This window comes from Polypterus senegalus, chromosome 4 (genome assembly GCF_016835505.1).
Source record: "Polypterus senegalus isolate Bchr_013 chromosome 4, ASM1683550v1, whole genome shotgun sequence".
Taxonomy (NCBI): domain Eukaryota; kingdom Metazoa; phylum Chordata; class Cladistia; order Polypteriformes; family Polypteridae; genus Polypterus; species Polypterus senegalus.
The window spans coordinates 239,867,701-239,893,374 of record NC_053157.1 but is presented as its reverse complement, the minus strand read 5'-3'; the positions used below and the strand labels follow the sequence as shown (position 1 = coordinate 239,893,374).

General features: G+C 42.0%; 2 protein-coding genes across 2 annotated transcripts; both read left to right on the top strand.

The window, feature by feature from the left end:
• Window positions 1-1,006: 1,006 nt before the first annotated feature.
• LOC120528322 (E3 ubiquitin-protein ligase TRIM47-like) lies at window positions 1,007-18,615 on the top strand. The gene is made up of 3 exons (XM_039752469.1): window positions 1,007-1,592; window positions 8,720-8,815; window positions 18,538-18,615. The coding sequence occupies exons 1-3, from the start codon at window positions 1,014-1,016 to the stop codon at window positions 18,598-18,600; spliced, it is 738 nt and encodes a 245-aa protein (XP_039608403.1). The 5' UTR covers window positions 1,007-1,013; the 3' UTR covers window positions 18,601-18,615.
• A 2,064-nt stretch (window positions 18,616-20,679) lies between these two features.
• LOC120528938 (stonustoxin subunit beta-like) lies at window positions 20,680-21,243 on the top strand (the record flags this gene model as incomplete). The annotated part of the gene is made up of 1 exon (XM_039753014.1): window positions 20,680-21,243. A coding segment is annotated over one exon (564 nt), but the record flags the coding sequence as incomplete, so codon positions are not given.
• Window positions 21,244-25,674: the final 4,431 nt, after the last annotated feature.

Below are 25,674 nucleotides of genomic sequence, written 5' to 3'. Positions count from 1 at the left end.
TGTGGTGTGTCTGCTGGCTACAGAAAAGCAAGGGTGGCAGAAGTAAGACCCCCTTGGTTGGCAAGTTGCATAAAACAAATGTAATACGAGCCTTCATGTGTCTCAGAGACATCTGTACATTTGTCATTGCTGGTGATAGCGAGTCCCAGTGTGGGGCACTGAGAAGTGACAGGCTGGAGGGGTCACTCTTATGTACTTAAGTGGAATGAGTCTGAGGTGGGCTGGTACAGTGGGACTGGCATCAGGTCATCACTTATACCCAATTATGTGATTCGGTTCTGTGTGTGTTAATAGTAGGGTGCTGGACTAGACGAGCCTGTTCATCAGACTTGACTACGTCTCACAAATCCTGAGATAAAACGACTTGAATAACCAAGAAAATCTAAAAAACTGTGAAGGAGCCGAGAGCGGCGCCTGCTGTGTGTTACCTGTCTGTCTGTCTGTCTGTCTGTCTGTCTGTCTGTTATCAGTTTTTAAGATGTTTTCATATTTCTATTATCCTTGTGTTTATTAATGTATCATATTATTCTGTTTCTTAAACTGAGTGGACTTCAGTTGGGGTCTTTACTGAATGATCTGATAAATTCATGGCATTGACAATGAAAAACACAAAAATTCATTTTTGATAAGCTGGAAACAAGAACTTATTATGGGATAGATAATTTGTTTAATAAAGACGATTATTATGGAGTCTGATGTGTTCTTCAGTGTGTAATAAATGAATAAGAAATACTGACGTCAATGACATTTAAGCAGACCCCCTGTGACAGGTCATCTCTTCTGTCACTTGGTGGTCTTCACTCTCTGAGCTCCTGTCTCACATTAACTGTTCACCCTCAGTGTCTCCTCAGATGTTCTCTCTGTGAGCTCTCAGCTTTCTCTTTAAATCTCCTCCTCCTCCTCCTCCTCCTCCTCCTCACTGAGCTCAGACAAACTTTCACTTTCGTTTCTTCACAAGTCACTTCCTTGTTTGTCTGACTGATTCTCTCTTCCTGCCTCTCCTCAGACTGACGATGGCTGAAGCCCAGCTGTTTGTATCACAGGACAAGTTCACCTGCTCGGTGTGTCTGGACACCCTGACTGACCCCGTCACCATCCCCTGTGGTCATAATTTCTGTCTGAAGTGCCTCACGGACTGCTGGGAAAAGAGCCAAGAGAGCAGCTGTCCTCAGTGCAGAGAAAACTTCACCAAGAGGCCTGCTCTGCGAAGAAATAACCTGCTGAATGAAGTCATCAAGAAATTAAAGAAGATGACACTCAGTTCTCCTCCTCCTCAGAATTATGCCGGCCCTGGAGACGTGGAGTGTGACTTCTGTACTGGTAAGAAGTTCAGAGCAGTGAAGTCCTGTCTCACCTGCCCAGCCTCCTACTGTCAGACTCACTTGCAGCCTCACTATGAAGGAGACGCCCTGAAGCACCACAAGCTGGTTGATTCTGATAGAAATCTGAAGATGAAACTCTGTGAGAAACATCAGAAAAGTCTGGAGATATTCTGTAAAACTGATGATTCCTGCATCTGCATGATGTGTGTGGTGACTGGACATAATGGGCATAAAATGGTCGAGCTGGAGACGGAAAGAGAAGAAAAGCAGGTGAGTGATGTTTAGTGTTTAATGGAAACTGTTTAAATAACTGTGAGTAAAGGAATTTATACATTTAATGTGTCAGAGAAATCTATTCATCTGCAGTAAAACTCGATTATCTGTCACTTAATTAAATGTCAGGACTAAATAACAAAAACCCAACCTTCTGCACGCCAGCATCTCTCGATTACTACTGTGAGTTCTGTACTTTGGAACAGCAGAAATCCCAGTGTCCGTTACGTACGTTCAGCTTTAATAGCAGTTTGTAGATTTTCTTTTTTGTTATAATTAAACTAAACTACTATACATTGTTATGACCTATCAACATATGTGTGTGCTGATTGAACTTATTTTTTTTTTTTTTATTAATTTTATTGTAATCCATACAAAGCAATCAAGTTTTTACAAAAAGAAAAATTGAGTTAAGAACAGATCGTTCCCCACCCTTGAGAGAGAGAGCAAGCCAAACGGCGTTAAATTTAAGGCTTGTAAACATACCTAAATTAATAAATTCTCTGTGCTTTATGAACTTATTTTAAAATATTACTGATTAGATCCTGCCATGTTTTGAAATAAGTCTGTACGGATCCTCTAACTGAGTATTTGATTTTTTCCAATTTAAATAATATAACACATCAATTTCCCACTGACTTAAAACAGGAGAGTTTAGGTTCTTCCAGTTTATCAGAATAAGTCTGCGTGCCAACAGTGTAGTGAATGCAATCACAATTACTTTGTCCTTCTCCACTTTAAGCCCCTCTGGAAGAACCTCAAACACAGCTGTTAATGGTTTAGGAGGGATTGTGAGTCCAAGGCTGTCTGAGAGGTAATTAAAAATTTTTGTCCAGAATAATGTTAATTTGGTGCAGGCCCAGAACATGTGACCCAGTGAGGCTGGGACTTGGTTGCAACGTTCACATGTTGGATCTCGACCTGGAAACATTTTGGAGAGTTTAAGTCGAGACAGATGTGCTCGATAAATAATAGCTGTTTGAACTTATTAAACGTTTACGAAACAGCAACAGCTCTTCAAGTATTGCCTAAATGACGGAGTAGGAAGGACAACAGTGAACGATATAAAGCGGGATGCTTAAATTATTGAAAAATGTGTTGAAAATGGAAACCAGTGACGGTAACGTTATTCTGTATTAATGTTAATGGTCTTCTGCATTGTAATTTTCATTATATATTCTGTTATATCAGGTTGAGTTAATATGTTGTGGTGTGCAGGCAGCTTGTGATGCTCAGTATGGGGCAGAAAGGGCAGAAAGCTGAATGTGATGGGACTGGCTGAGGGGCTTCTGTTCTGTGAGGGGCGGACAGGAGAAGTGAGGAGAGAAGGGAAGGTGTGGAGCAGGGAGTCAGGAGACAATAAGCAGGAGTGTTTGAGGTGTCAGAAATACACAACGAGAGTGGCAGGAGATCAACTGATCGGTAGGGAAAGCTTTCTTTGATTGTTTAGGAGGTGAGCTCTGTAAGCCAAATAACGGAGTGCAAGACAGGACACCACTTGTGAGGGAACGAAGACTCCACGTAAAACATTGACAAACTCCAGGACCTCTGAGTTGTATTTGCTTATTACGCTGGTCATTACAATATTATATAAATCAATTCATTTTGTTAATATAGTTTTTTACGACTGTTCACTACACTAATTTACTGTATGTCATTTTTAAAGTCGCTGCTCTGTTATCCGTCTTTTCTCTTATCCGTCACAGCCTCGGTCCTGACCCCTGACTGATAATCGAGGTTTTACTGGACCTTATAAACCTGATGTTTCAAGTTCAGAGCATTGACTGCTGGAGTCCATTCTGGTGAGACTGGTGCAAGTCATGAAACAGCTCAGGATGAGATCCCCAAGATGGCCCACAAACACCTGAGTTCTCTCCTCACAGCCAGCTGAGTTTCTTTCTGCTCTGATCAGTTTCTCTTTGAGTTTCTAAGGCAGTGGGAGGCCAACTATAGCCTGCTGTCTAGAAATGTCCACTGGCAGGGGTGCGAGCGTAATGTGGGCTACGTGTAGAAATGTCTGACATTCGGACCCTCCTGAGGTGTTCTTAACAAGATGATGTTACAGTTGGCTGATGTAAGCGTAGTAAGTGAGCACACAATGTCATCCTAAACGTAATTCAATAGAAGGTCTGACACGTCAATAGACACACTCTGTACTGCTGACACTTACACGCTGAGTGTGCTTAGCTGCTCGTCTGCCTTTGTGGTGTTTGTCCATTTTTAAAGAATCGGAGTTTGCAATTGGCTGATCTCAGGGCTGTTTAAGAGACACATTATTGTCACATGTCAATCTGTATTGTACTCCAGAGTTAAGTCTACGATTCTTACATTAAGTTCAGCTCAGAAATGTCAATATACTATTCCTGTGTAGATTTTCTGTTTTTAATGATATAACTCATCAAGCTCTTCATTAGTGATTAGACATCATGTTATTTAGTGGAGCAGTAAGGACATTTTGAATGTCAAACCCCTGAGTGATAATCCCACCAAATGTATAATTATGACAAAGTCTCTGAGCTTTCATATTTGGTAAAACCCTAACAAGTCCAGCAGGAGTGTAAAGAACTTACTAGAAGTGCAAGTCTGACCATCTAAGCCAAATTTCAAATCCCCCATCACTACCACACAACCTCAATGTACAGTAAGTTCAGATAAAGACACTTAACTTCAGTCCACCATTTGTTGTTTCTTCAAATAAAGGACTAGTGTCACATCGGCTCTGCCAGGTCTCAGTAAGTGACACAAATGTGGCCGAGTCCTCGCTGGAATATTAAAAGAGCTCGGCTCACAGTTGAACACACGTTTAGAAACCAACATCTTAAACAACAATGAAGTCTATGAAGTGGCCTGACATTTAATCAGTTTACTGTGAATCAGGTCACTAATATCGACATCTAATTTTTGATCTGTTTATGTTTTCTCTTGTTTGGCTATCACTTCATTTTGATTGATTTACATAATCAGTTCTTCAGATGTCCCTGAAAGCAGACATGTAATTGTAGGACAGACTGGCACTGCTTGGTCAGAAGTCATTTTCTTAAGCTGCCACCGCCTGCCCCTCTTTTATTGACTCGTAACTTCAACTCAGATGTCAGTTCACTTCACCAGGACTCTCCTTGACAGTTTTGGGTCTCATCTGATCAGTCTGATCAAACACAGCAAATGACATCCAGTGATGTTTCAGTGTGTCACTCTTTATCAATTTGTGACTGAAGAAGGAGACAAAACTCAACCTGATGGACAACACTTAGCAGGAATTAGCAGTAAAAAGTTTGGATTTCTGTTCATCCAAGACACCTACAGCAGCAAGTCCACTCCGTCCTTTATAACCCTTTGTAAGCACTAGAACTCTGATCTCTGCCCCTGGATTATCTTCTGACCTGTATTAAGACCCTTATTGTGGCCATCACAAAGGCTAAATGATCTCTTCTGCTCCAAAGGGTAACGTAGTGCCAGACAGTAAGAGCTGAAGACCCCTATAATGGAGTTGAACGTGGGGGTCTCATTCAGTCCTGAATTGATAAAGGAAAGCAAGGTGCAAATGTAAGAGAGACCACCTATGAAATCTGCAGAATTACTGAAGGAGGACATCAACCAGCAGTTGTACATTTGTTTTCCACTAAAAGATAACCAGCAAGTGTGAAACCTCAAAGACGTAAAACTGCAGAACAACTCACAGTCACAACAAGAAAAGGACAAGAGAGAGAAAAGAATCTGTTAGAAGAAAGACAAAGAAAACTGAATGTTCTTAAATGTGTGACAGAGGAAGCTCTTCATGGACACAACAATCTGGACAAAGCGTCACCTCCACCTGAGTGACCATAAACCAAGTCAGGAGTTCACCTGCTCGGAGTCTGAGAACTTCTGACTGTGACTCTTTAGTTAAGATAAAGCCAGGGGGTGAATTCTGGGAGTTGACATCACCATAACTGTGTGAAGGAGAAGGCTTAGCTGTTGTGAGGGTCTCATCATAAATTCAGTAAGAAAACTAAAGTGGACTTGAATCAGTTCAGAGCAGCGTTTCACACACACAGAGGAGCTGTAAGGGAGTGCAGACAACCTGTGAGGAAAACCAAACTGCCACCACAGTGCTGACTCGAGAAACTTAATAAGTGACTAAGAACTGAAGGAGAACTGAGACGAGAACATTTAAAAGCTGGTTCTGAATTAATTAGGTTTACTGGGATATTTGTGGGATAAAAATTATGAGAAATAAAATCACAAGTTATGTGCCTTTACTATAAGTGCAAAAGAAAGAACCAACTAAGGTAACACAGACTCATGTTTGGTATTGTCTCTTGATGTCGTCTGTCTGTATACACTTGAATACGTACATCTTCAGTTGTCCTTATATTATAAATACATTTTATTTTTCGACTTTGACTTGTCCCTGGTGGAGTTTGCATGTTCTCATTGTGTTCATGTGGGTTTCCTCCTACAATCGAAAGACGTGCAGTTTAGGTGGACTGGGGCTTTGGAACATTAGCTCTATTGTGTGTGTATTCAACCTCGATTTTCTTGTTTTTCCTGTCTTCTTAGGGAATCAGGAGTAGGGGGCTCTCAAATACATGGTCAGTTAAAGCCCCCGAGACACTCCTTGGGTGATTTTTGGATATAAAAGAAAAGAGAAATTTTGTTCTTTCCAGTGTGAGGTGCGCAGAGTGAAGAGTAAAGCAGACAGGCCTGTTCCTTGTGCTGCTCCAGTGTTGCTCACACAGTCCTTGTGTCTACCCAACAGATATTCCATCATCAGGACACCACAGGCTCACCCACCTGCACATCTCTGAGCTGACCCCTTAACAGGGATGGCTGGGTGGTCTCGAAGGCTTTGGTGAAACCAAAACACATAAACATAATAAACATCTCTCTATTATAAGAGACGAGACATTATCTTTCTGAAGACACTTTTTTAGAAGTCCAGTGAGACAGATTTAAGAGCCTCAAGATGGAGACTTTGGACATTTTGAAAGTCAACAAAAATGAATGTAAAGATCGCATTCTCACAGACAAACAGAAATTATTACTTAGTGAAATAACAGAACAGCGAAAAGAGATTGAATATATTGTTTGGATTGAAACTTTAAGTCGTAGACTTGTAGATCGTCTAATTCGTGTTGCCATCAGGGAAAAGTAGTATTTCTTCCCCATGAAGAGGCCTCTCTGCGAGAATGAAAAGATTTGTGGTTTGGTGAAAGTGAAATCCACGTACGCGGTCACGCTTGGGTCACAGAGTGGCACAGATACACAGGAGATTTTAGAGACAAACGTTTTTCAGAAACTTCAAACAAACATAAGTCTCTTTCAGGAGTGAATCGAGCTCCATGTGTAGTTGGAGGGGACAGTTCTGCCTCTCAATTAGAAGAACAGAAAATCTTCCTGTTCATAGGGTTGCACCACAGGAGCAGAGGATGTCTGGGGGAGAAGAGAAACAAGGCAGCGAGACAAAAGGACAGGTGCTGTACAGGCTTTTAAATGTTTTTTTTGGTTGGTCAGGAGGAGGAATATAGGGGTTTGGTGGAAAGCTTTGCTGGGTGGTGTGAGCAGAGTCATTTACAGTTAAACATCACAAAGACAAAGGAACTGGTGGTGGACTTTAGGAAGCGGGCTCCTCCTACCACCCCTGTCACTATCAGGGGAACGGAAGTTGAAGTAGTTGAGGACTATAGGTGCCTGAGAGTACACATTGACAGTAAACTTGACTGGTCCAAGAACACAGACACTGATCGGAAAGGAAATAGCCGGCTCTACCTAATGAGGAGGCTTAGGTCATTTAATGTATGCAGGAAAATGCTGACAATGTTTTATCACTCTGTGATGGAGAGTGTGGTGTTTTTTGCAGCTATGAGCTGGGGCAGTGCGGTGAAGAAGACAGCTGATCACAACAGGCTGAACAAGCTGATTAAAAAGGCTGGTTCTGTCCTAAGCATCAAACTAGAGGATCTGATGGAGGTGTCCGAGAGGAGAATGCTGAAGAAGCTCCTCAGTATCATGGACAACCCCTCTCATCCCATACACGCCTACTTGAGGAACCATCAGAGCACACACAGCAAAAGACACATTGCACCCAAATGCAGAACTGAACACCACAGGAGATCTTTTCTACCTGTGGCAATAAAGCTTTATAAATCCTCTTCGTTCTGTAGGTGATCTTTTCAGCCTTTGTGGCGGTATGTTAGTCCCATTATGTCATCACAAGCGGCTAGCTCATTTTACTTAGGCACAAGTACTAAGTAACTTTTAATTGTCATATTCTTGTTATATACTGTCGTATTTTGTACATTTGAACAACTGTTATTTGCACAATTACTATTTTTCTCTTTTTAAATCTTTATTGTACTATCTTTATTTCTCTTGCTGCACTGAACATGCCAATGACATAAGAATTTCTCTCGGGATGAATAAAGTTCTTATCTTATCTTAAATGTTTGAAGTTCCGCACGAACCAAACTTGGGGGTGGGCGAGCGAAGTGAGTCGGGGGCGGATCTCCATAGTTTTATTAAAAATAATAATCCATCACCTAAACAAAACACCTGAGGTAAGTAACATATAAAAATATCATTTTTGAGTTTGAGAATTCCTTTTAATTGCCTTCTTCCTGGAATCAACAGAATCGTTTGTGTATTTCAGTATCTTACTTGACTGCAGAAAATGACAACGGCAGACAACGTCCTCAGATATCTGACTCAGGATATCAAATGGCCTTGTAGATCCTCTAATTACTGACATGACGTGATTTAAGTCCTCCTGGCCTTTCACCAGTTTCTTTACTTTACACTCCAGTTTGATTTTATTATTTGTGGTGTTGTGTGAACTTCACATTTTGCAGTTTGTCGATGTGATGTCTTCTAAACGTCAAGAGCTAACTCACACACCAGTGTGCCTTCAAACTGTCTTCTGTATCTGACGCACTCTTCAAGCCCAAACTCAATCTTACATCAATTAAATTAAACATTTCATTTAATCTTTATTGTTATTTCTGTTTCTTAAATCAAATCTGAGTTGTGTCATGAAATGTCAAACAAATGTGTTGCGAAAATATCAGGAGTCAGAAAGAGAAGAAGAAATCACAATGTGAACGTGAATTCTGATCTGACCACACATGTCCTCTTGTGTGCCCAAACAGAAACAGCTGGGGGCGACACTGAGTGACATCAAGAGGAAACTTGAGGAGAGAGAGAAGACATTGAAGGAGACGAGGAGGGCGAAGGACAAGATGAAGGTGAGTGGAATAGGAAGACAACACTTTAATCAAAGAGGGGAGAAATAAATGAGAACTTGAAGAACAGCAGAGCTTCAATGGTGATGATGAGTAGGGACACGAGATGGAAGAGTTAGAGAAGACGTGTTGTGGTGTCCTTCATGGCCTTTAACTGTTGACCGATTCCCAGGTGTTATTCAGTGGAGACTCAGACAGCATCACGCTAAAGTCCTCTGATATTGCATCAGCTGCTTAAAGGGGACTTAGCTCTACTGACAGAAACTCAACATTGAAGGTCGACGCTGATGTTCTGAATTAGATCAGCGGGCACAACGTCCATTAATGGTCTAAGTTGTTTTTATTTTTAAAATATCATTGCATGCAATCAACTTCAACTTATACAACAAATGACTTTCAAAGTCAAAATAAAAAAAAAATTAAAAAAATCAGAAAGATGAAACAGAAATCTAAACAAACAAAAAAAAATTTTAAACTTCCAAACAGGATTTACGCTGCAGCCAAGAAAAAAGAGAAGAGCTGAGAACTAGGCCAAAATTCCTGATCATTTAAATAGATAGATAAAAAAATAAGTAAATAAATAAAAAGTCAGAATTTCCTTTTCCCCTGCTATGGTTGCTTATTTTAAAGTTTTATTAATTAGATCTTGCCATATTTTAAAAAGGTTTTGAACAGATGTTCTAAGTGAGAATTTGTGTTTTTTAAATGTCAAACATCAGTGACCCAGTGACTTATCACAGGTGGGCTGGGGGTTATCAAGTTCAGCAGCACAAGTCCACGAGCTCACAATGTGCTAAAGGCAGTTACAGTCAAAGTGTCCTCCTCCACTTTAGGCCCCTCTGGTAGCCCACCAGCCACAGATATTAGTGAGTTAGGAGTGATTGTGACCCCACAGCTGTCTGATAAAACATTCAAACATTTTGGCCCTAAATGATGTTACTTTGTTGTCCTCCCAAAACATGTGGCCCAGTAAGGCTGGATATCGATTCCCACACTCGCAGGTTCGATTCGTCCCAATTTTAAATGAGATAAATGTGATCGATGAAGGAGTCGAAGTCAGATGGTTGAATATTTCTCACATATGGAGCTGGAGTGTATTCTATGCATGACTGACTTTCAATCCTTTTCTGAGATATTCATTCAAAATTCCTTTTCCCACCATATCCTAGGACACTTAAAGGGGAGATTCTTTGAAATGGTTTTATATGTTGCTGAGATGCTGTCTGACTCCTTAGGACTGATCAGGAATTCTTTTGGAAAAGAAATGGGTGGGAGGTGTGGAAAATTGGGTAGGTTATTTGGGTAGATTTTTGTTGTCTTTAGCTTCTGTAATCTTTGCTAATAATAGTGGAGCTAACTTAGTTGAAAACGTCTTTATAAAATTCCACTGGTTGCGATCAGGGCCTGTTGTTTTCCCACTTTGGAGTGAGTCTACAGCATCCAGTAACTCTGAGAGTGTCAGAGGTCTGTCCAGTTCCTCTTTCCTAATATTGTCCAGCTGACCAGTAGATAGATAGATAGATAGATAGATAGATACTTTATTAATCCCAAGGGGAAATTCACAATTCTTCTTAGCCTTCTCTCCATGTTCACCATAATGATGTTGTGATTTAAAGATGAGTTGCTCAGGTTCTTTTGTTATCACAAAATAAATTCTGATTTGAGAGCCTGTCTTTTCCTGTAAAATACCTCCTATGGAGAGATGGGATATTCTTGATTTATTCTGGAGGTTGTAATGGCCTTCTCTTGTTCATTGTGGTATTTCTCAGTTTTATTAGACTGCAGAGCTTAAAGATCTCCACTGTTTGATTGAGTGCAGAGTTTACATAATGTACACCTCCAAATGTTTTACTTCAGCTTTAATATTTTATCACAAAGGTTGTCCAGTGGTGGCATCTGCTGAATCTCAGATCCACTTTCCTCCATTCACTTTCCATGTGGAGTTTACCCCATGTTCCAGTATCTCAGTGGGTTTCTAACTGTTATTCCACATCTTCCACCACATCCTCACACTTCTATTTGGTTAATTGGCAGAATCCCCAAATTGGCTTCCATTGTGATCACTAGTGTAGCTCTAAACCTGTAATGAGCTGGCAGACTGTCTATGGTAGCACACTCTCTGATGCCCAGTTCTGCCAGGATTCGTTTATGTGAAAGTTCTCATCCAGCAGAGACAGAACTCTTCACATACATTTCTGTGACCAGACAGACTAAACTTATCCAATCTAATTTATTTAACACAGACTCAGACATGTTCCATGTGGTTTGTGTGTGGCTCACCAAGAGGTGGACCATCTGCCAATCACCATCATGAGCTTCCCTGCAGCCATATAAACCCAGAGGGTTTCTCACAGTTTCATTGTGAATGTGCTCTACGAGTTTGTTAAGTTACTGTATTCTCTTAGCTGTGCCTTATGCTTTTGTGATTTTCTGGATTTTTCTAACTGTGCTTTGTTTTTCAACAACTGTCTTTGGATTTTGTTTGGAAATTTTGTTTTGGATTGGCTTGTATGGCTCAAAAGAGTGTCTGTGTATTTGGAATACAGCTTTTTGATGAATAAATGTTTAACTATATAAAGACTCTTTGAGTTATCTGAGTCACTGTCCAGATGTGCAAATTTCTGAAAACAGCAGAACACCTAAAGATTTGAGGTTGATGATCCTGAACAGCAGCCACCTTTTACCTCACATTTACTTCCTAGATAGTAACACACAGCCAGTTGTCATTATATAAGTATGAGTAATAATTACAATAGAAAATTCATTAGTAATAATGCAAAGTTCATAAATGAAGTAGAAATACATCAGACATGGAAATAAAGACTCACAACTCTGAGCTTTACAATGAAAAAGAGATGAAAGAAGATAAATATGCAAAGAGTTCATGAAATGAAAGGAAATCTGAATCTCCCTAACCAACTCCTAGACCCTCTTGTTTGATATCTCCATCTCACAGGTCTGACACGGTGATGTCTGACACCCCAAACTAGAATACAACTAATAAACACAAGTCTCTGGTCCAGAAATACTTTTATTTTAACACAATTACCTTCTAACACACAAGTTCACTCCTCTTTACAAATTCTTCTTCTTCTTCTTCTTCTTCTTCTTCTTCTTCTTCTTCTTCTTCTTCTTCTTCTTCTTCTTCTTCTTCTTCTTCTTCTTCTTCTTTTCTTTATTCTAGCTGTGTGTTGTCCTACTCCACTCCTAACCTCAGGCTGAGCAGGAGATGCCATTTTTAAAGGCAGACTTTTATACAAACTGTCAGGTCAAATGGAGTCCTCACAAGACAGTAGAGGTGTCCCCAGCAGCTCCTGCCAATGACTCTCAAGATCCTTCAGAAGGAAGCCTTTCATGACTGCGTTTCTCATAAAGTCCTGCAGTTTCCTTAATAGCAGTTTTAGCAGAGTGATGATATTTCTCGGCATAAAGGAGGGAACATATTGTATGCGAGTCAGTCTGCAACTGACCTTCCTTCTGCAAATAAAGTACCACCAGACACCCCAGCCAATTCAAACTGTCCTTCAAAACATCAAAATAACAAAACATGTGCCTCATGATTGGTTATTCTTATCACGTGACTCAATTCTAAATATTTATCCTATTTATTCAGATGTCTGTGGTAAGAGAGGTGGAAGAAAATGAGAAGAACATCACTGCTCTGATACGGTGCATTAATGAAGCCCACAAGAAACTGACTGAGAGGATCAGAGAAGAAGAAAAGAGAGAAATGGAGAAGGCTGAAGGAGTTATGGAGCGACTGGAGAAGGAGATTGAGGAGCTGAAGAGGAGAGAAGCTGAGCTGAAGGAGCTTTCAGAGACCAAGGACCATCTCCACTTCCTGCAGGTGAGAGCGACACTTCACAGGGAGTCTGATCAGACTGGGGTGTGTGGGACCTGAGAACATTTAGAGAGAAATTTAAAAGATCTGAGGAGTTTGTACAACATGAGAAGAACAGGCCATTCAGCCCAGCATGGATTGTCTTTTCATATTTCCTTAACATTTCATATTATTTGTACAAATATCTCAAAGTTGAGAACTTCATGTGCATGACAGACAGATGAATCTACAGCTCTCTGAGTGAAAATGTGTATTGTTTAGGAAGTGTTAAAGATGACATCTAATAAAGGAGGGTGCCAACTCTTCTGCCAGGCCACCTTCTGATGTCTCCATCCCTAAATTGATGAGATTCAAATCCTTCAGCATTTCCTCACAGTTCAGACCCCACAGTCCAGTCTCGTCTCTCATCTCTCATCTTTCTCATGTGCTTTTCTTTCACACTCCACACAATAGTCCTGATGTCGACTGTGTTTCACAGACATTATGGAGATTCTCTTCTTGATTTACACTCCACACATGGTGGTCGCTACATAACTCAGATTGCCGTAGTTTTCTCTCTTTTGTATGGTTGATGATGGTAATGAAGAATTAAAGGCTCCTAGGATTTCCTCACAAGTCACACTGCAGACCATCAACTGTATAATCATATTAAAGAGCTTTCTCCCCACATGTGTTAGTCTTCATATTTAATTTAATTTAATTAAGTTTGTCTCAGAACCATAAAAAGCTGAATGCATTGTTTTGTGTGCCAAGTCAAATCTTGACCCACCTGCCCCCTCGGTCCCTTTATCTTGACGCTCCTCTCTTGGAGTCCTGTGTGAAAAGCTCATTTATAGTTAAGGTTGATAATCTCTGATGCTCCACTACACTCCACAAAATATTCTCTTCTAAATAACCAACAAGTCAATGATAGGCGTTCTCACCATCTAAACCCACGCTGACTGCCCACCACACTGATCCTTAATTCGGAAGAGCCCCCTCTTATCAGCATTACTTACTTTTTAATTTCTCCTTTCTGTAATCTCGTCCCCTCTTCTCTCCTGATGCAGACTTTCTCCTCTCGCTGTGTCCTTCCTGCTGATGGAGACTCGCTGAGCTTCACTGTCACCGCTGATTTCTCATCTGAGGACCTGAGAAAGGAGCTGTCAGGTCTGACAAAGAGTCTGGAGAAGATCAGCCAAGGGGACATCATGACAAGGACTCCATCAGGTACAGCGTCTGGTGACATTGTGTTTGTTATTGAAGTCCATCTGGAGGACCAGAGTGACAATAAGATGACACTGAGGAACGCCTGCTCTTTAACATTTATCTGCCATCCTTTGCTCTTTATTATTTTTTACTATATAGCGCCTTTCGCAGTCATTAGCTGAGTGATAACAAACTCTCTAAATAATCAGCTGGGTTTAATCAGATGTTTTGATAATTTTAACTTGAAATGTTACACTCCTGATACTTTTTCCATATTCTCTCCTAAAAGTCCTTTTTTCACTTAACTTTGAGGTTCTTTTTATTTCATTTGCTTTGCTCACCTTAAGATTAATGAACAGAAATATGTTTTAAATGGCTAAGCCGGCTCAGAGCACAAATGAATTGTTTATTTGAGAACAGAGAAGACGTTAATGGACTCAAATCGAGCTCAGCGTCAGTGCTTTATAACATCAGAACATCTCAATCTGCTCCTGCTGTCTTTGCTGTCTATTACATTCTGCTGGATGGAGTCCACGTTAAAAGTTCACGTTCATCCATTTTCTGCTGTGCTCCCCCTGGGCTCTCGTGTTTTATATTCCTGCTGTTGTTTGATCAGAAGTCGTGTCTCCCACCGACATTTAAAAGGAGTTTATACACCAAACGCATTTTATTTGATTTATTTTGGTGGTGAAGTTAAGCAAATTGGAGGACTGCGTCAGAACTCTGACTACTTGAGGACCACCTGTACATTTCAGTGAGTGCAGCCTCAGAGTTAAACACACTTTATAAATTATGAATTACGTACATTTACACATAAAGACAGCGATTTGTTTAAACACAAACTAAGGTCAAGCAGCCAAGGGCACAGGGTCCATCAGAGCCGTCCACCACATTAGACATTTCCTGTATGTGTGTATTGTGAAAATAAGCAGAGAGAGTGGGCACAAAGAGTTGGGGTACCACCCTGAAATACCCCGTTTAATGATGAAGATGAAATAAAAAGCACAAAGACGGAGCACAATGATGACGTCTGCTGCAATCAAAGGCAGTCAAGTTAAAGTCACTTGTGAGTCGGAGCTCCGTCTTCCTCAGTCACAGATCTGTAATGAACACCCACTTCTGGTGACATTTTAAAATGGTGTCACAGAAGAGGCGGAGCTTAATTAGCAGGCTGTGCAAGTGACGTCACTCGTCTAGTGGCCTATGAACTCACTGAAGTGATGATGTTAGCAGGAGCAGCACCCTCTCGACTCAGGGTGGGATTTCTTAACTAGATGGACCGCTGAAGATGTGAAGAACTGTACCTGCTTGTCAATATGTATAAAATAAAGAATATTTATGACATTGTATGTCAGCACAAACACTAAGACATGGAGTTCAAGGGACCTTCTGTAGACCTCTGTGATCAAATTTTGGTGAGGCAAAAATCAGAGCCAAGGGATAAAGCCATTTGTAAATCTTTGAGTGTTACCAGGAGCACAGCGGCCTCACGAATTGGGGAATGGAAAACGTTTGGAAACACCAGGACACTTTCTAGAGATGGCCAGTCTGAGTTATTGGGAAGGAATGGCCTTGGCCAGGGAGGTGACCAAGAACCTAATGGTTGCTACAACAGAACTTCAGACGTCCTCTGCTGAGATGAGGGAAACTGCTTGACAGATCGGCAATCTCAGCAGTGCTCCACAAATCAAGCGTTTATGGTAAAGTGGCTAGGGAGAAGATACTCTCAAGTAAAAGACAAATGACAGCCTGAAAGCATCAAGGGAAAGATTCAAAGATCTGATGAGGCAAACATTGAACACTTTAGACAGAAGACCAAGCAGGATGTCTAAAGAGGACAAGGCGCTGCTCACCACCTGCCTAATGCCATCTCTACAGTGAAGATGGTGGTGACAGCATCAGGCTATGGGGACAGAGTGACAGGTCAGAACTGAGGGGAGGAGAAGTGCAGTCAAATACTGAGAGGACCTTAAAGAAAACTTGCGACCTCAGACTGGGCGATGGATCAACAACCTGAAGACTACAGCCAAGACAACTCTGGAGTGGCTTTGTGACAAGTCTGAGTGTCCTTGACTGAACAGACTGAGACCCCACAGAACAGGAGAAACCTGAAGATGGCAGTTCACAGACGATTACCTTGAAATCTAAAAGAGTTTGAGAGGATCTGCCAGGAAGAATGGGATTAACTGGCAAAATCCAGGAGTGTAAAGCTTGAAATGACACTTAGTCATGAAGACCACCAAAGGGTCTTCCACAAAGACCTGAATTAAGTGTCTGAATACTTCTAGGAAGGAGAAGTTTCAGTTTTGATTTGTAATGAATGTGCAGACCTTCCTGAAGACCTGCGCTCACTTTGTCATTATGGGTTACTGTGTGTAGACTGATGAGCACAAAAGGCACTGTACAAAATTCCCTGCTTTATGCTGAACCTCGGCAAGACACGCCCCACAAGACTACTGCGCATGCACAGCGTTTTGTTCCTGAATTGTAACGCGCTCACAGTATCTTCCTGCTTGTTTGCGTTTTTCAAGTTACAGTTTGCTGTTACCTTTTGTAACTGTGTGTTGTGCGTTACTGACAAAGTAAGTCTTTTCCTTTTTTTGCAGCGTTCACTGTAACTTAACATCTTAGTTAAAGTTGCAACTTATGTTGACGGTCAGTGCAAGTATAGAAAAGCGCTATTATGGTATGTTTGCTGTTTGCGAATGAACATATAGTTAAGTCTGTGCACTGTTGACCTTCGGGGAGAGATGCGCTGTATTTTACTTCATTCTAGGACGTTAAAATGTGTTGATTCTTACAGTATTAAACGTAAAGTTTTTTTGTTTTTTTTTTTTGTAAATGAATGCCGTCTTGTATGTATGAATATTTCGGAAAAAAATAATTAAATAAATGCGCAAATAAATAAAAGTACTATGAAATGTGAGCATAAATAAATAAATGTGTCACGAAATATGTTTTTTGTTGCTTATTTATTTATTTAATTTTGTCCTTGACATTCCTCCAAACCATCATGAAATACGACTTGAAATAAAACTGTCACTTTCACTCGTCAAAGTTTAGAGGGTGGGCTCTAACACCCCCCTCTAGTTACTGATTGGTGAATCGATAGCACAAGAATTAATTAGAAAAATGTTTACTACTGCCGATGAAATGATTCTGCCGAAGATATTACGTATTTTAGAGAGAGAACTGAAGATTTATTGGAAGAAATTGAAATGTTGTGACAATGTTTGCCACTGATCAGAGTTGTAAAGTTCTTTGAAAAAGTAGCTGCGAATCTGCACCTGACTTTATACTCGTAAAACAAGGGTCAGATACTCAGATCAAATTATTAGTTGGCGCTGCTTTGGGTATTCCATGTCAAAGTACCTAAACTAATAGAGCCGGTGCAGCTTACCGTATATCAAACTGGCTCATTCGCCTTGTGATCGTCTTCTCCGATACACCATATAGATCTGCAATCTGTCGTACTTTTAAACCGCATAACAGAAGGTGTTCTATTGACTCAGCTGGAATGTCAAAGGATGGACGTCCAGAGCAGGGAACTGCGTCACCTGAACTGGAGTGCAGTAGAGTCCGGTCCACCAGTTCTTCGACATTTTCAAAAATAGTTTCATCTCTATTGGAGTCAAAAAGGGCCGCCGACATTGTAATTTCTTCCGATAAATCTTCAATTCTCTCTCTAAAATACGTAATATCTTCGGCAGAATCCATTTCATCGGCTGTAGTAAGCATTTTTCTAATTAATTCTTGTGCTATCAATTCACAAATCAATAACTAGAGGGGGTGTTAGAGCCCACCCTCTCAACTTTGACGAGTGAAAGTGACAGTTTTATTTCAAGTCGTATTTTATGATGGTTTGGAGGAATGTTACGGACAAAATTAAATAAATAAGCAACAAATACGTATTTCGTGACACATTTATTTATTTATGCTGTCATTTAATGATATATTTATTTATGGAAGCTTTCATTTCATGACACATTTATTAATTTATGCTCACATTTCACTGTACTTTTATTTATTTGCGCATTTATTTATTTAATTATGTCCGACATATTCCTCCATAGTCTTGGGCGTTACGCTGTTCCTTTTATTCTTGTTAATAGTGCCACCTACTGGTTTGATTAAACAATACGTAAAGATGAGTGATGTTTAACTTTGCTCTTCCTGAATACTGTGTAACTTTGACATTTAATTAGTTATGTTCATATATGTATTTCATTTGTATTTGTGCACTTATTGTATTCATTTATTTCTGTTTAGATACCACACATACACTTACGTATACAAATCTATTAAAGTCCTTGAAGCGAGCTGGTGAAGGGTGTTATCTACTCTCTGGTGTAGCTGCGGTTCTTTCTAAATGAAGAATTAGGCCAGCAAGTGTACAATCAGCACAGTGACGTACAACTGTCTCTCACAGGCACATTAATCCATTTAAAATTAAATCAACAACACAGTAAAGTGTGCAGAAAGTGAGGGGTCTCAATACTCTCTGACTCCCCGTATATTTATTATTAATATGAATATTCAAATCGACATTTGGCCTCATTTGCCAGCCCTTGTGTATTTTATAAATGTTTTATTTGAACTCCTCTGCATTTGTAATCTGTGTTTAAGAACTAAACTAAGATCCCACAATGCCATCTTCACAGTTTTCATTCTTCTTCTCTTTTCTTTTTATTTTCAGCTCATGAAGCTCCAGTTTTCGCCCTCCAGCCTCCTGAACCTCAGAGCAGAGACGACTTTTTAAAATGTGAGTTTGTGCTTTGACTGAATGGATTATCACATTAAAAATCATTGAAGGTTTAATAGAGCAGGACAGGCTTATGATGTGAAAGTCTGAATGTTGTGTGACTGAGGGCCTGAGAGGGATGGGGGTCCTGTGACTGTGTGACGATGTGGGTTCTGGCTCCACACTCCCATTGCTGTTGGAAGCACTTGAACCCAACACCGTTGATAATGTTGTCAAGTGAGCTAGTCAATGGAGGCAAATTACTGAGCAAGGGGAAGGCAGATAGTGTAACAGTGCTTTTATTAAAAAACAGTCAAAAACAGTGTTCCATAAATAGTGCAGTTCTTCACAGTTCATTAAATAAATAACCCATAAAAAGAACACGTGGAGGTTAAAAATCAATAAATAGAAAAACAAACACATCCTTAAAAACGAGAGGTTAAAATCTTCTTTTAGGAAGCAGTCTTAAAAACCAACAACAAATCCGGTGCTCTTCTGTTAGCGTCTCACCTGCTTATCCCGTTTGGGCCAAGCAGCAGGCAAGACGCTCTCTGCAGCTGCCCTCCTACAACACACCCGAGACTGGAGACCTCCCAATCCCTGGCTTCGGTCTGGCACTCATCCCAGTCCCCGAGACTTGATTACCCCAATAGCCAGGACGCTCACATTAGGGACTCCACCACCAAGCCTCCCGACTTCCGCTGCCTTTCCACGGCCTTCTGCGGCTCGTCGCTTTCCTCTAGGCACTCCCGCTACCTGCTCACTCAGCGGGAGCAACCTCAACTCAAACGTCTAGGTGTTGGCCTAACACCCAGTTTCCATACCGCTGCCCACGAGCGCTCGATCGCGCGCTCACCACATGCACGCACCACGTGTCTGTCTCTCTCCGGCACCGCCTGCTTCCACACTCGCTCCCTATCACCTCCGTCCTCTCTTTCCTTTCCTTTTTCTCTCCGATCGTTTTTCCACCCCCCTAAAACTGACTCGCGCTTCTTTTTAAAATGACGAGGGCCACAGCAGCTGCAGCATTAGCCATGGGACAATCATGAATGTGGGCAGTTCCTCACCTGTGCACTAGGTGAGAAACGCCCACACCCTACGGATCGTCCCGCGGCCCACTATGGCCCAACGTCCCCTCGCTAAGCCGCAAGCACATCGATTATTTATTAAAAATGGCCTGTGCTCAGTGAGCTGTGGACCCTTAACACCACAGACTGGTGCATTATGGGATAGAGAGACTCAGGCAGTGAATCACCAAAGCCGTCTGTTGAACACAAGGTGAAGACTATAAGACCACCTCCACAGAGCTTCATGGTCCAGTGAGCACAGCTACTAATATTCTCAAGATGTTTGAGGGTCCACAGGGCTGCAGCCCACCTACATGATGAGACCACCAGAGTAAAGCTGACCTCAGATTGAACAGAAGGAGAGTTTAAATGAAGGAGAAAATGCAGTGTGGTGTGGTGGTGAAGACTTTGGAGTTCAAACCCTGAGGTTGTGAGTTCAAATCCCACTACTGACACCACTGTGTGACCTCAGCAAGTCACTTCACCTGCCTGGGCTCTGATTGGACAAAGAAAAGAAAAGGAAACAATGGAATCTGAAATGATGGGAGTCACCTTGGATAAGAATGACAGTCAAATAATAATAATAAGAGATGACAGGAAACACATAAAAGAAAGAAAGAGAGACACAATGACAGATGGGAAAGGCACTATATGATAGATAGATAGATGTAAATAACAAATAATGATTACAGCTTTTATTCAAATAATTTATGTGATTGTGAAGTGTGACAGTTGATTGGTTTTTAAATTAAAGAGGTGGACTGTGACAATAAAACATGTCATTTAATAAAGCCAGTGGTCAGTGTGGACAGCCCATCAGAACTCTGACCTCAATGGTGACCTTATGTTGTTTATCATAATTTTGGACGACTGAGATGACTTTCAAATGACTGACTTGCCTGCCTTTCACTTTGTTGTCTGTTGTTGTCTTTTTATAATTTAATTTTTAATCCTCACAGATTCTGTCCAATCAGATGAGCTGTTTACTATTAGTGTCTCATCAGCGCAGCTCCTGATTGGTTCTTGTTAATTGTCTGTGTTGTGCTCCGCCCCCATTCCCGTTACATACTCCCGGATTTCCTCACTCGTTTTCTTTTCTCTCCTTTCAGACTTCTGTCCCCTCACACTGGACATCAACACGGCACACAGAGCCCTCCGTCTGTCTGAAGGGAACAAGAAGGTGACATGTGAGGGGACAGAGACTAAATATCCTGGTCATCCTGACAGATTTAACAACTTTTTCCAAGTTCTGTGCAGAGAGGCTCTGACTGGGACTCGCTGTTACTGGGAGGTGGAGTGCAGTGGAGACTTCATGAGGATTGGAGTCGCATATAAAGGACTGGGCAGGAAAGGAGGGGGCTGGGAGTGCAGCCTTGGGTACAACGACAAGTCCTGGTGTTTGCAGTGGTTTGATTCCCAGTACTCTGTGTGGCACAATAAACAGCAGACTGTAATCAGCGCCCCCTACAGCCCCAGAATAGGTGTGTTTCTGGACTGGCCTGCTGGCTCTCTGTCATTTTATAGCGTCTCACACACAATGACCCTCCTGCACAGGTTCAACACCTCCTTCACTGAGCCCCTCTATCCAGGGTTTTGGCTTTTTTTAAACTCCAGTGTAACAATCAGCCACCTGACACCATGTGACCACTGACCAGTACCCTCCACCGGTCACTTGATGTCCCCAGAAACTCAGGTGTTTTTGTGTTTGCAGTTTGGGGTCAAAATTAATTTTACACTATTGGGGTGGGGGGGCAGCACCTCTGTGAGTGAATTTGTGGATGAGAATGCGGGGCGAGTGCGGCTGTCAGGGTCTCCATTATTATTGGGTCTGAGTAGCCAATCAGGTGTGTGTGTCATAGTGAGGGGCGGTGACACCTCAGACCTACAAATACCAGTCTGACCAGCAGGGGTCACTGTTGATTCACAGCCACATGTCCTTCAGGCTGACACCCCAACTGCTGTGTCCTCTGAGTGTCACTGAATGTCACCTGTCAGTCAGTCTATATAGCGCCTTTCAGTAGTGCTGCTCCAGCAGGACCACATGCCTGTTTCAGTATCCAGAGCTTCATTCGAGTGACTATTTAGGAGCCCAGAGTGACAGAAGTGACTGGAGTGCTTTCCTCTGAACAGACATTGTCTGCCCCTCTATTATTTACTCCGGTGGTCTGTCACCTCTGAATGAATTCACTGTGAATGTCTAAAGACGAGGACTCACCGCTCAGTCACATGTCGGCCATACTGATGGAGTTTGGTGTTTTACTGAGTCACTTGGTGTCACGTTAGACATTAAACTGCACCTCCTCCTTGTTGTTCCCACTGTCACCCAACTTCAAGACGACAAGTCAGCAGACTGACTTCACCTTCACTATTGGTGTCCAAAGTGACAATCAGATGTGACACTTGCGGACACTTTTATCTGTCCACTGACACACACATTCCCAGGATTAATTTACAATTCCCTCAGGACCCCTCAAGGAGCGGCGTGTCACCTGACATCAGAGTGTGTGAAGAAGCCAATGAAGGCCCAGGCTGACAGCCCCCCCACTGTGTATTACAGGCCTCACCAGCAGATGGCGACTGTGACTTCTAAATCTATAATCTTCATGGAGCCTGAGGGGTTAAAAGAAAGAGGAGAAGGTGAATAAAGAGTGAGGGGTGAGGATGATAGAGAAGAGCGTCAGGGTGATAAAGGGTGAGATGAGTGACCTGAGACAGAGTGAGTCAGACGAGTGTGTCACTTGTGTGTTTGTCAGTTTTGTTCCTCCCTCTGATTTTCTCCTCTTTGACTCGTCACACGCTAATGGCCGTCCTGTGATCACAGATTGTATTCCTCGTTGATAAAATCCGTATCTCGATGTGTGACTGACGCCTGATTCTTTAAGCACTCGTTCATCAGATAGGTTGTCACCCGATGAGCTCTTCACTGCTGACCTAAGCCCTGCTGCCCTCTTCTCTCTCCTGTCACCTCGGCCATTGCTTCAGTCCCCGCTGTGTGACCTCATAAAGTCACTGGTCTGTCTGGTCACTCAGGTCCTCGTCACAGCTGCACACTGGCAGTCGTTCAAACTCTACAGGCTGACAGCCATGTTGTCCTGTCGTCTGATGTTTGTGTTGGTTGAGGTCGTCTCCTGCTGACCTCGGGGGCTTTTAGAGCTCAGGATTAATGAAATGGAAATGTCAGTCAGCAGGGTGGCAGGTGGGCACATTCAGGGAAAAATGTCATTTAAAAGTCGATGAGCACACTGGACACATCGCCAGTCACTGATAATCTACTCCACGTCAGCTCCTGTGGCCCTCATCATGTGCTGTCAACTCAGACGCTGGTCATGTGACTTGCACCTTAGTGACATTCCTGTGACTTTCAGGGCTGTGACATCAGCTGATTCTTCGGGAGCTAAACTGCTCCCTCTTGTGGCCTCTCTGCATATTAAACAAACGAGAAGTTAGGATGTGAAGTGTTTGGTGAGATCAAAAAAATATTCTGAATATTGACATGACCTTGAAGGACAGTTTGGTTTTATAATAATTAATGTGTAAAAGAATACTTATTTTATATTAATCTTTTATTAATTATGATTAGGTGTTACATTCACAGAGATAAATGGCCTGTTAATGCTTTACAGTTTGTAAAATTTGAATTGCTTATTAATTTAAAAAGATCAAAACACACAAAAGAAATAAATATGGACGACTGTTATTTGTCAAATCTGTTCATTTGGTAACTTTTAATTTGTACATTCCACTGATCATATCTCATATTTTAAATGTTCTGATGATATTAAGACTTCTTGTTTATGATTAATCCTCTTTAATAAAAGGACAAGTGTCTTTGTGTCTGTCTGTGTGTCTGTCCAGTCACTTTGTCTCTGTCTTTCCAACAGATGGCGCCTCACAAATATTAGCACAGCTTTTATGACTCCCATGCTAATCAATATCATCGAGTTACAGAGCCGCAGCACCAGACGTCACCTCTGATATCGGCCAGCAGTTTAATGACAGAATGTGTGTTAGTGTGAGTGTGATTAGTGGGCACCATACCAGCCTGTAAACCTCCCTGCTGGCACACAACTGCAAAACCCTAAAGAGGCCTGCAATTCTCCACTATGTCCAGTAGAGGGAGTATACCGTCAAACTTAGTCGTAATAGTGAGGTAGCAAGTCATATAATTATTAGATGATAAGTCATAATAATATAATAATATCGATCAAGTGACAGTGAACTGCTATGACTATTAACAGACTTGCATTTAATTTTGCTTCATCTTTAGCAACATGAGACTCGCAGTCAGATTAACTGGATTCAATTAACACATTTTGGGAATTGTGTTAAGTAGTGAGAAGTCAAGTAAAATTACACCTTTTATTGGCTAACTAAGAAAATTACAATATGCAAGCTTTCGAGGCGAATCCGGCCCCTTCATCAGGCGAGATGTAATCAAAAAAAATATATATATATCGCAGATATTTTAACACGATATCGGCGATTATTCGGCAGCTGAAGTTCTTACAGATTTGCGCCACTCGTCCAGCTCAAGTGATCCTTCTTTCTCAGCCGACTTTCTCTTCCCACGCCATCCCATAATAGTCACAGACACTCCCTCTGAAGATGTCGCTCTCTCCTCGGTGTCTCCATCACTGATATTCTCCTTTATCGTTTCTCGGCGCTCCTTAAATCTCCCGAGTGTGCGCACATAACCGTGGACTGTCTGAGCCCGTCTTGTGTTAATGACGGACACTTTGAGATCGCAGCACCGACTGAGCCTCGACTTTAAGCAGACGGCTATTCACGTGACGCTCACTCCGCTAAGTCTCAGTGTGACACGCGCGCTTCACGAGTGCCCGACTGGTATAGTCCGGTGCTGCGCTTTGAGTTCAGCGGGAACGCGCACTGCAGTGAGGTGGGGGGTTTAGGGGTGAAGGCGGAGTCCGCTGCACAACCACTGCACTTCCATGACCCGCCTGACCGGAGCGCAGCGATGTCGGGGCCCCGTGGATGTGGCACCAGCCATCATTGCGCACCCCCCCATGCCACATGAAGCACCCGCCACCCAGCCACTCTCACCGCCGGCTGACACTGCCAGTCCTCCACTTCCACCGCCACAGGCAGGACCCTCAGTACCCCGCACCACTGCCTGGTGGCGGAAGAAAAAGCAGGAGGCTGACGAGCTGGCACGACAGCAAGGAATCCCCCCCAAACAAAGGAAAAAGATCGAGACTTATATTTGCAAGTGCTGTGGCCAATCTAACACAAAAGAGTTCGGCCACAGTCAATTTGGGGGGGAATTCTTTTGCTCCACCTCAGCCGGCAAAACCGTCCAGGAGTGGCTTGAGGAAAAGAGAAGGGAAAAGCAAAATCGTGCCGGGGAGGATGGCCACTAAATTTTTCTTTTGTTAATATGTAGATGGGGCCCATACATTGCTTTTTTTTTTTCTTCTTTTTTTTATAACTGCCTGGCACTTTATATGTTGGCAGAAAGGGAGGCCTGCTTCATTTCATTTTTGAAGCTGTTTTTACTTTTTTTTTTTTTGCAATCTTTGCAAATGACTGGCACTTTATATGTTGGCAGGCCTCCCTCTCAATTTTCATTTTAATTTTGGGCTTCATCTGCAGGTTATGGCACTAATTTTTAATGTATGTATATAGTTATTTCGTGTTCTTTTTTCATAAATGATTGTTTGATTTCTATTAGTTATTTCATGTTATATTTATTTTATATAGTTATTTCATGTTTTTTTCTTGTATTGTTTGATATTTCATTTTATAAACCTCGTTGATTGAATCTTATGTCTGCCTTGCCTCTGTCCTGCCGCCGCTTTGGGGCTCTCTGTTTACCTTCCCGCGACCGCGTGGCTAATCGGCTATGCGTCCGCCCCTTTCACCTTTTACTGACCCGGCTCTGCAGAGCAAGCGGCCTTCTTCAGTCACGAAGATTGGCTCCCCGACGGCAAAAATGTAAGCCGATCTTCGTGACGGAAGAAGGCCGCTTGCTCTGCAGAGCTGGGTCAGTAAAAGGTGAAAGGGGCGG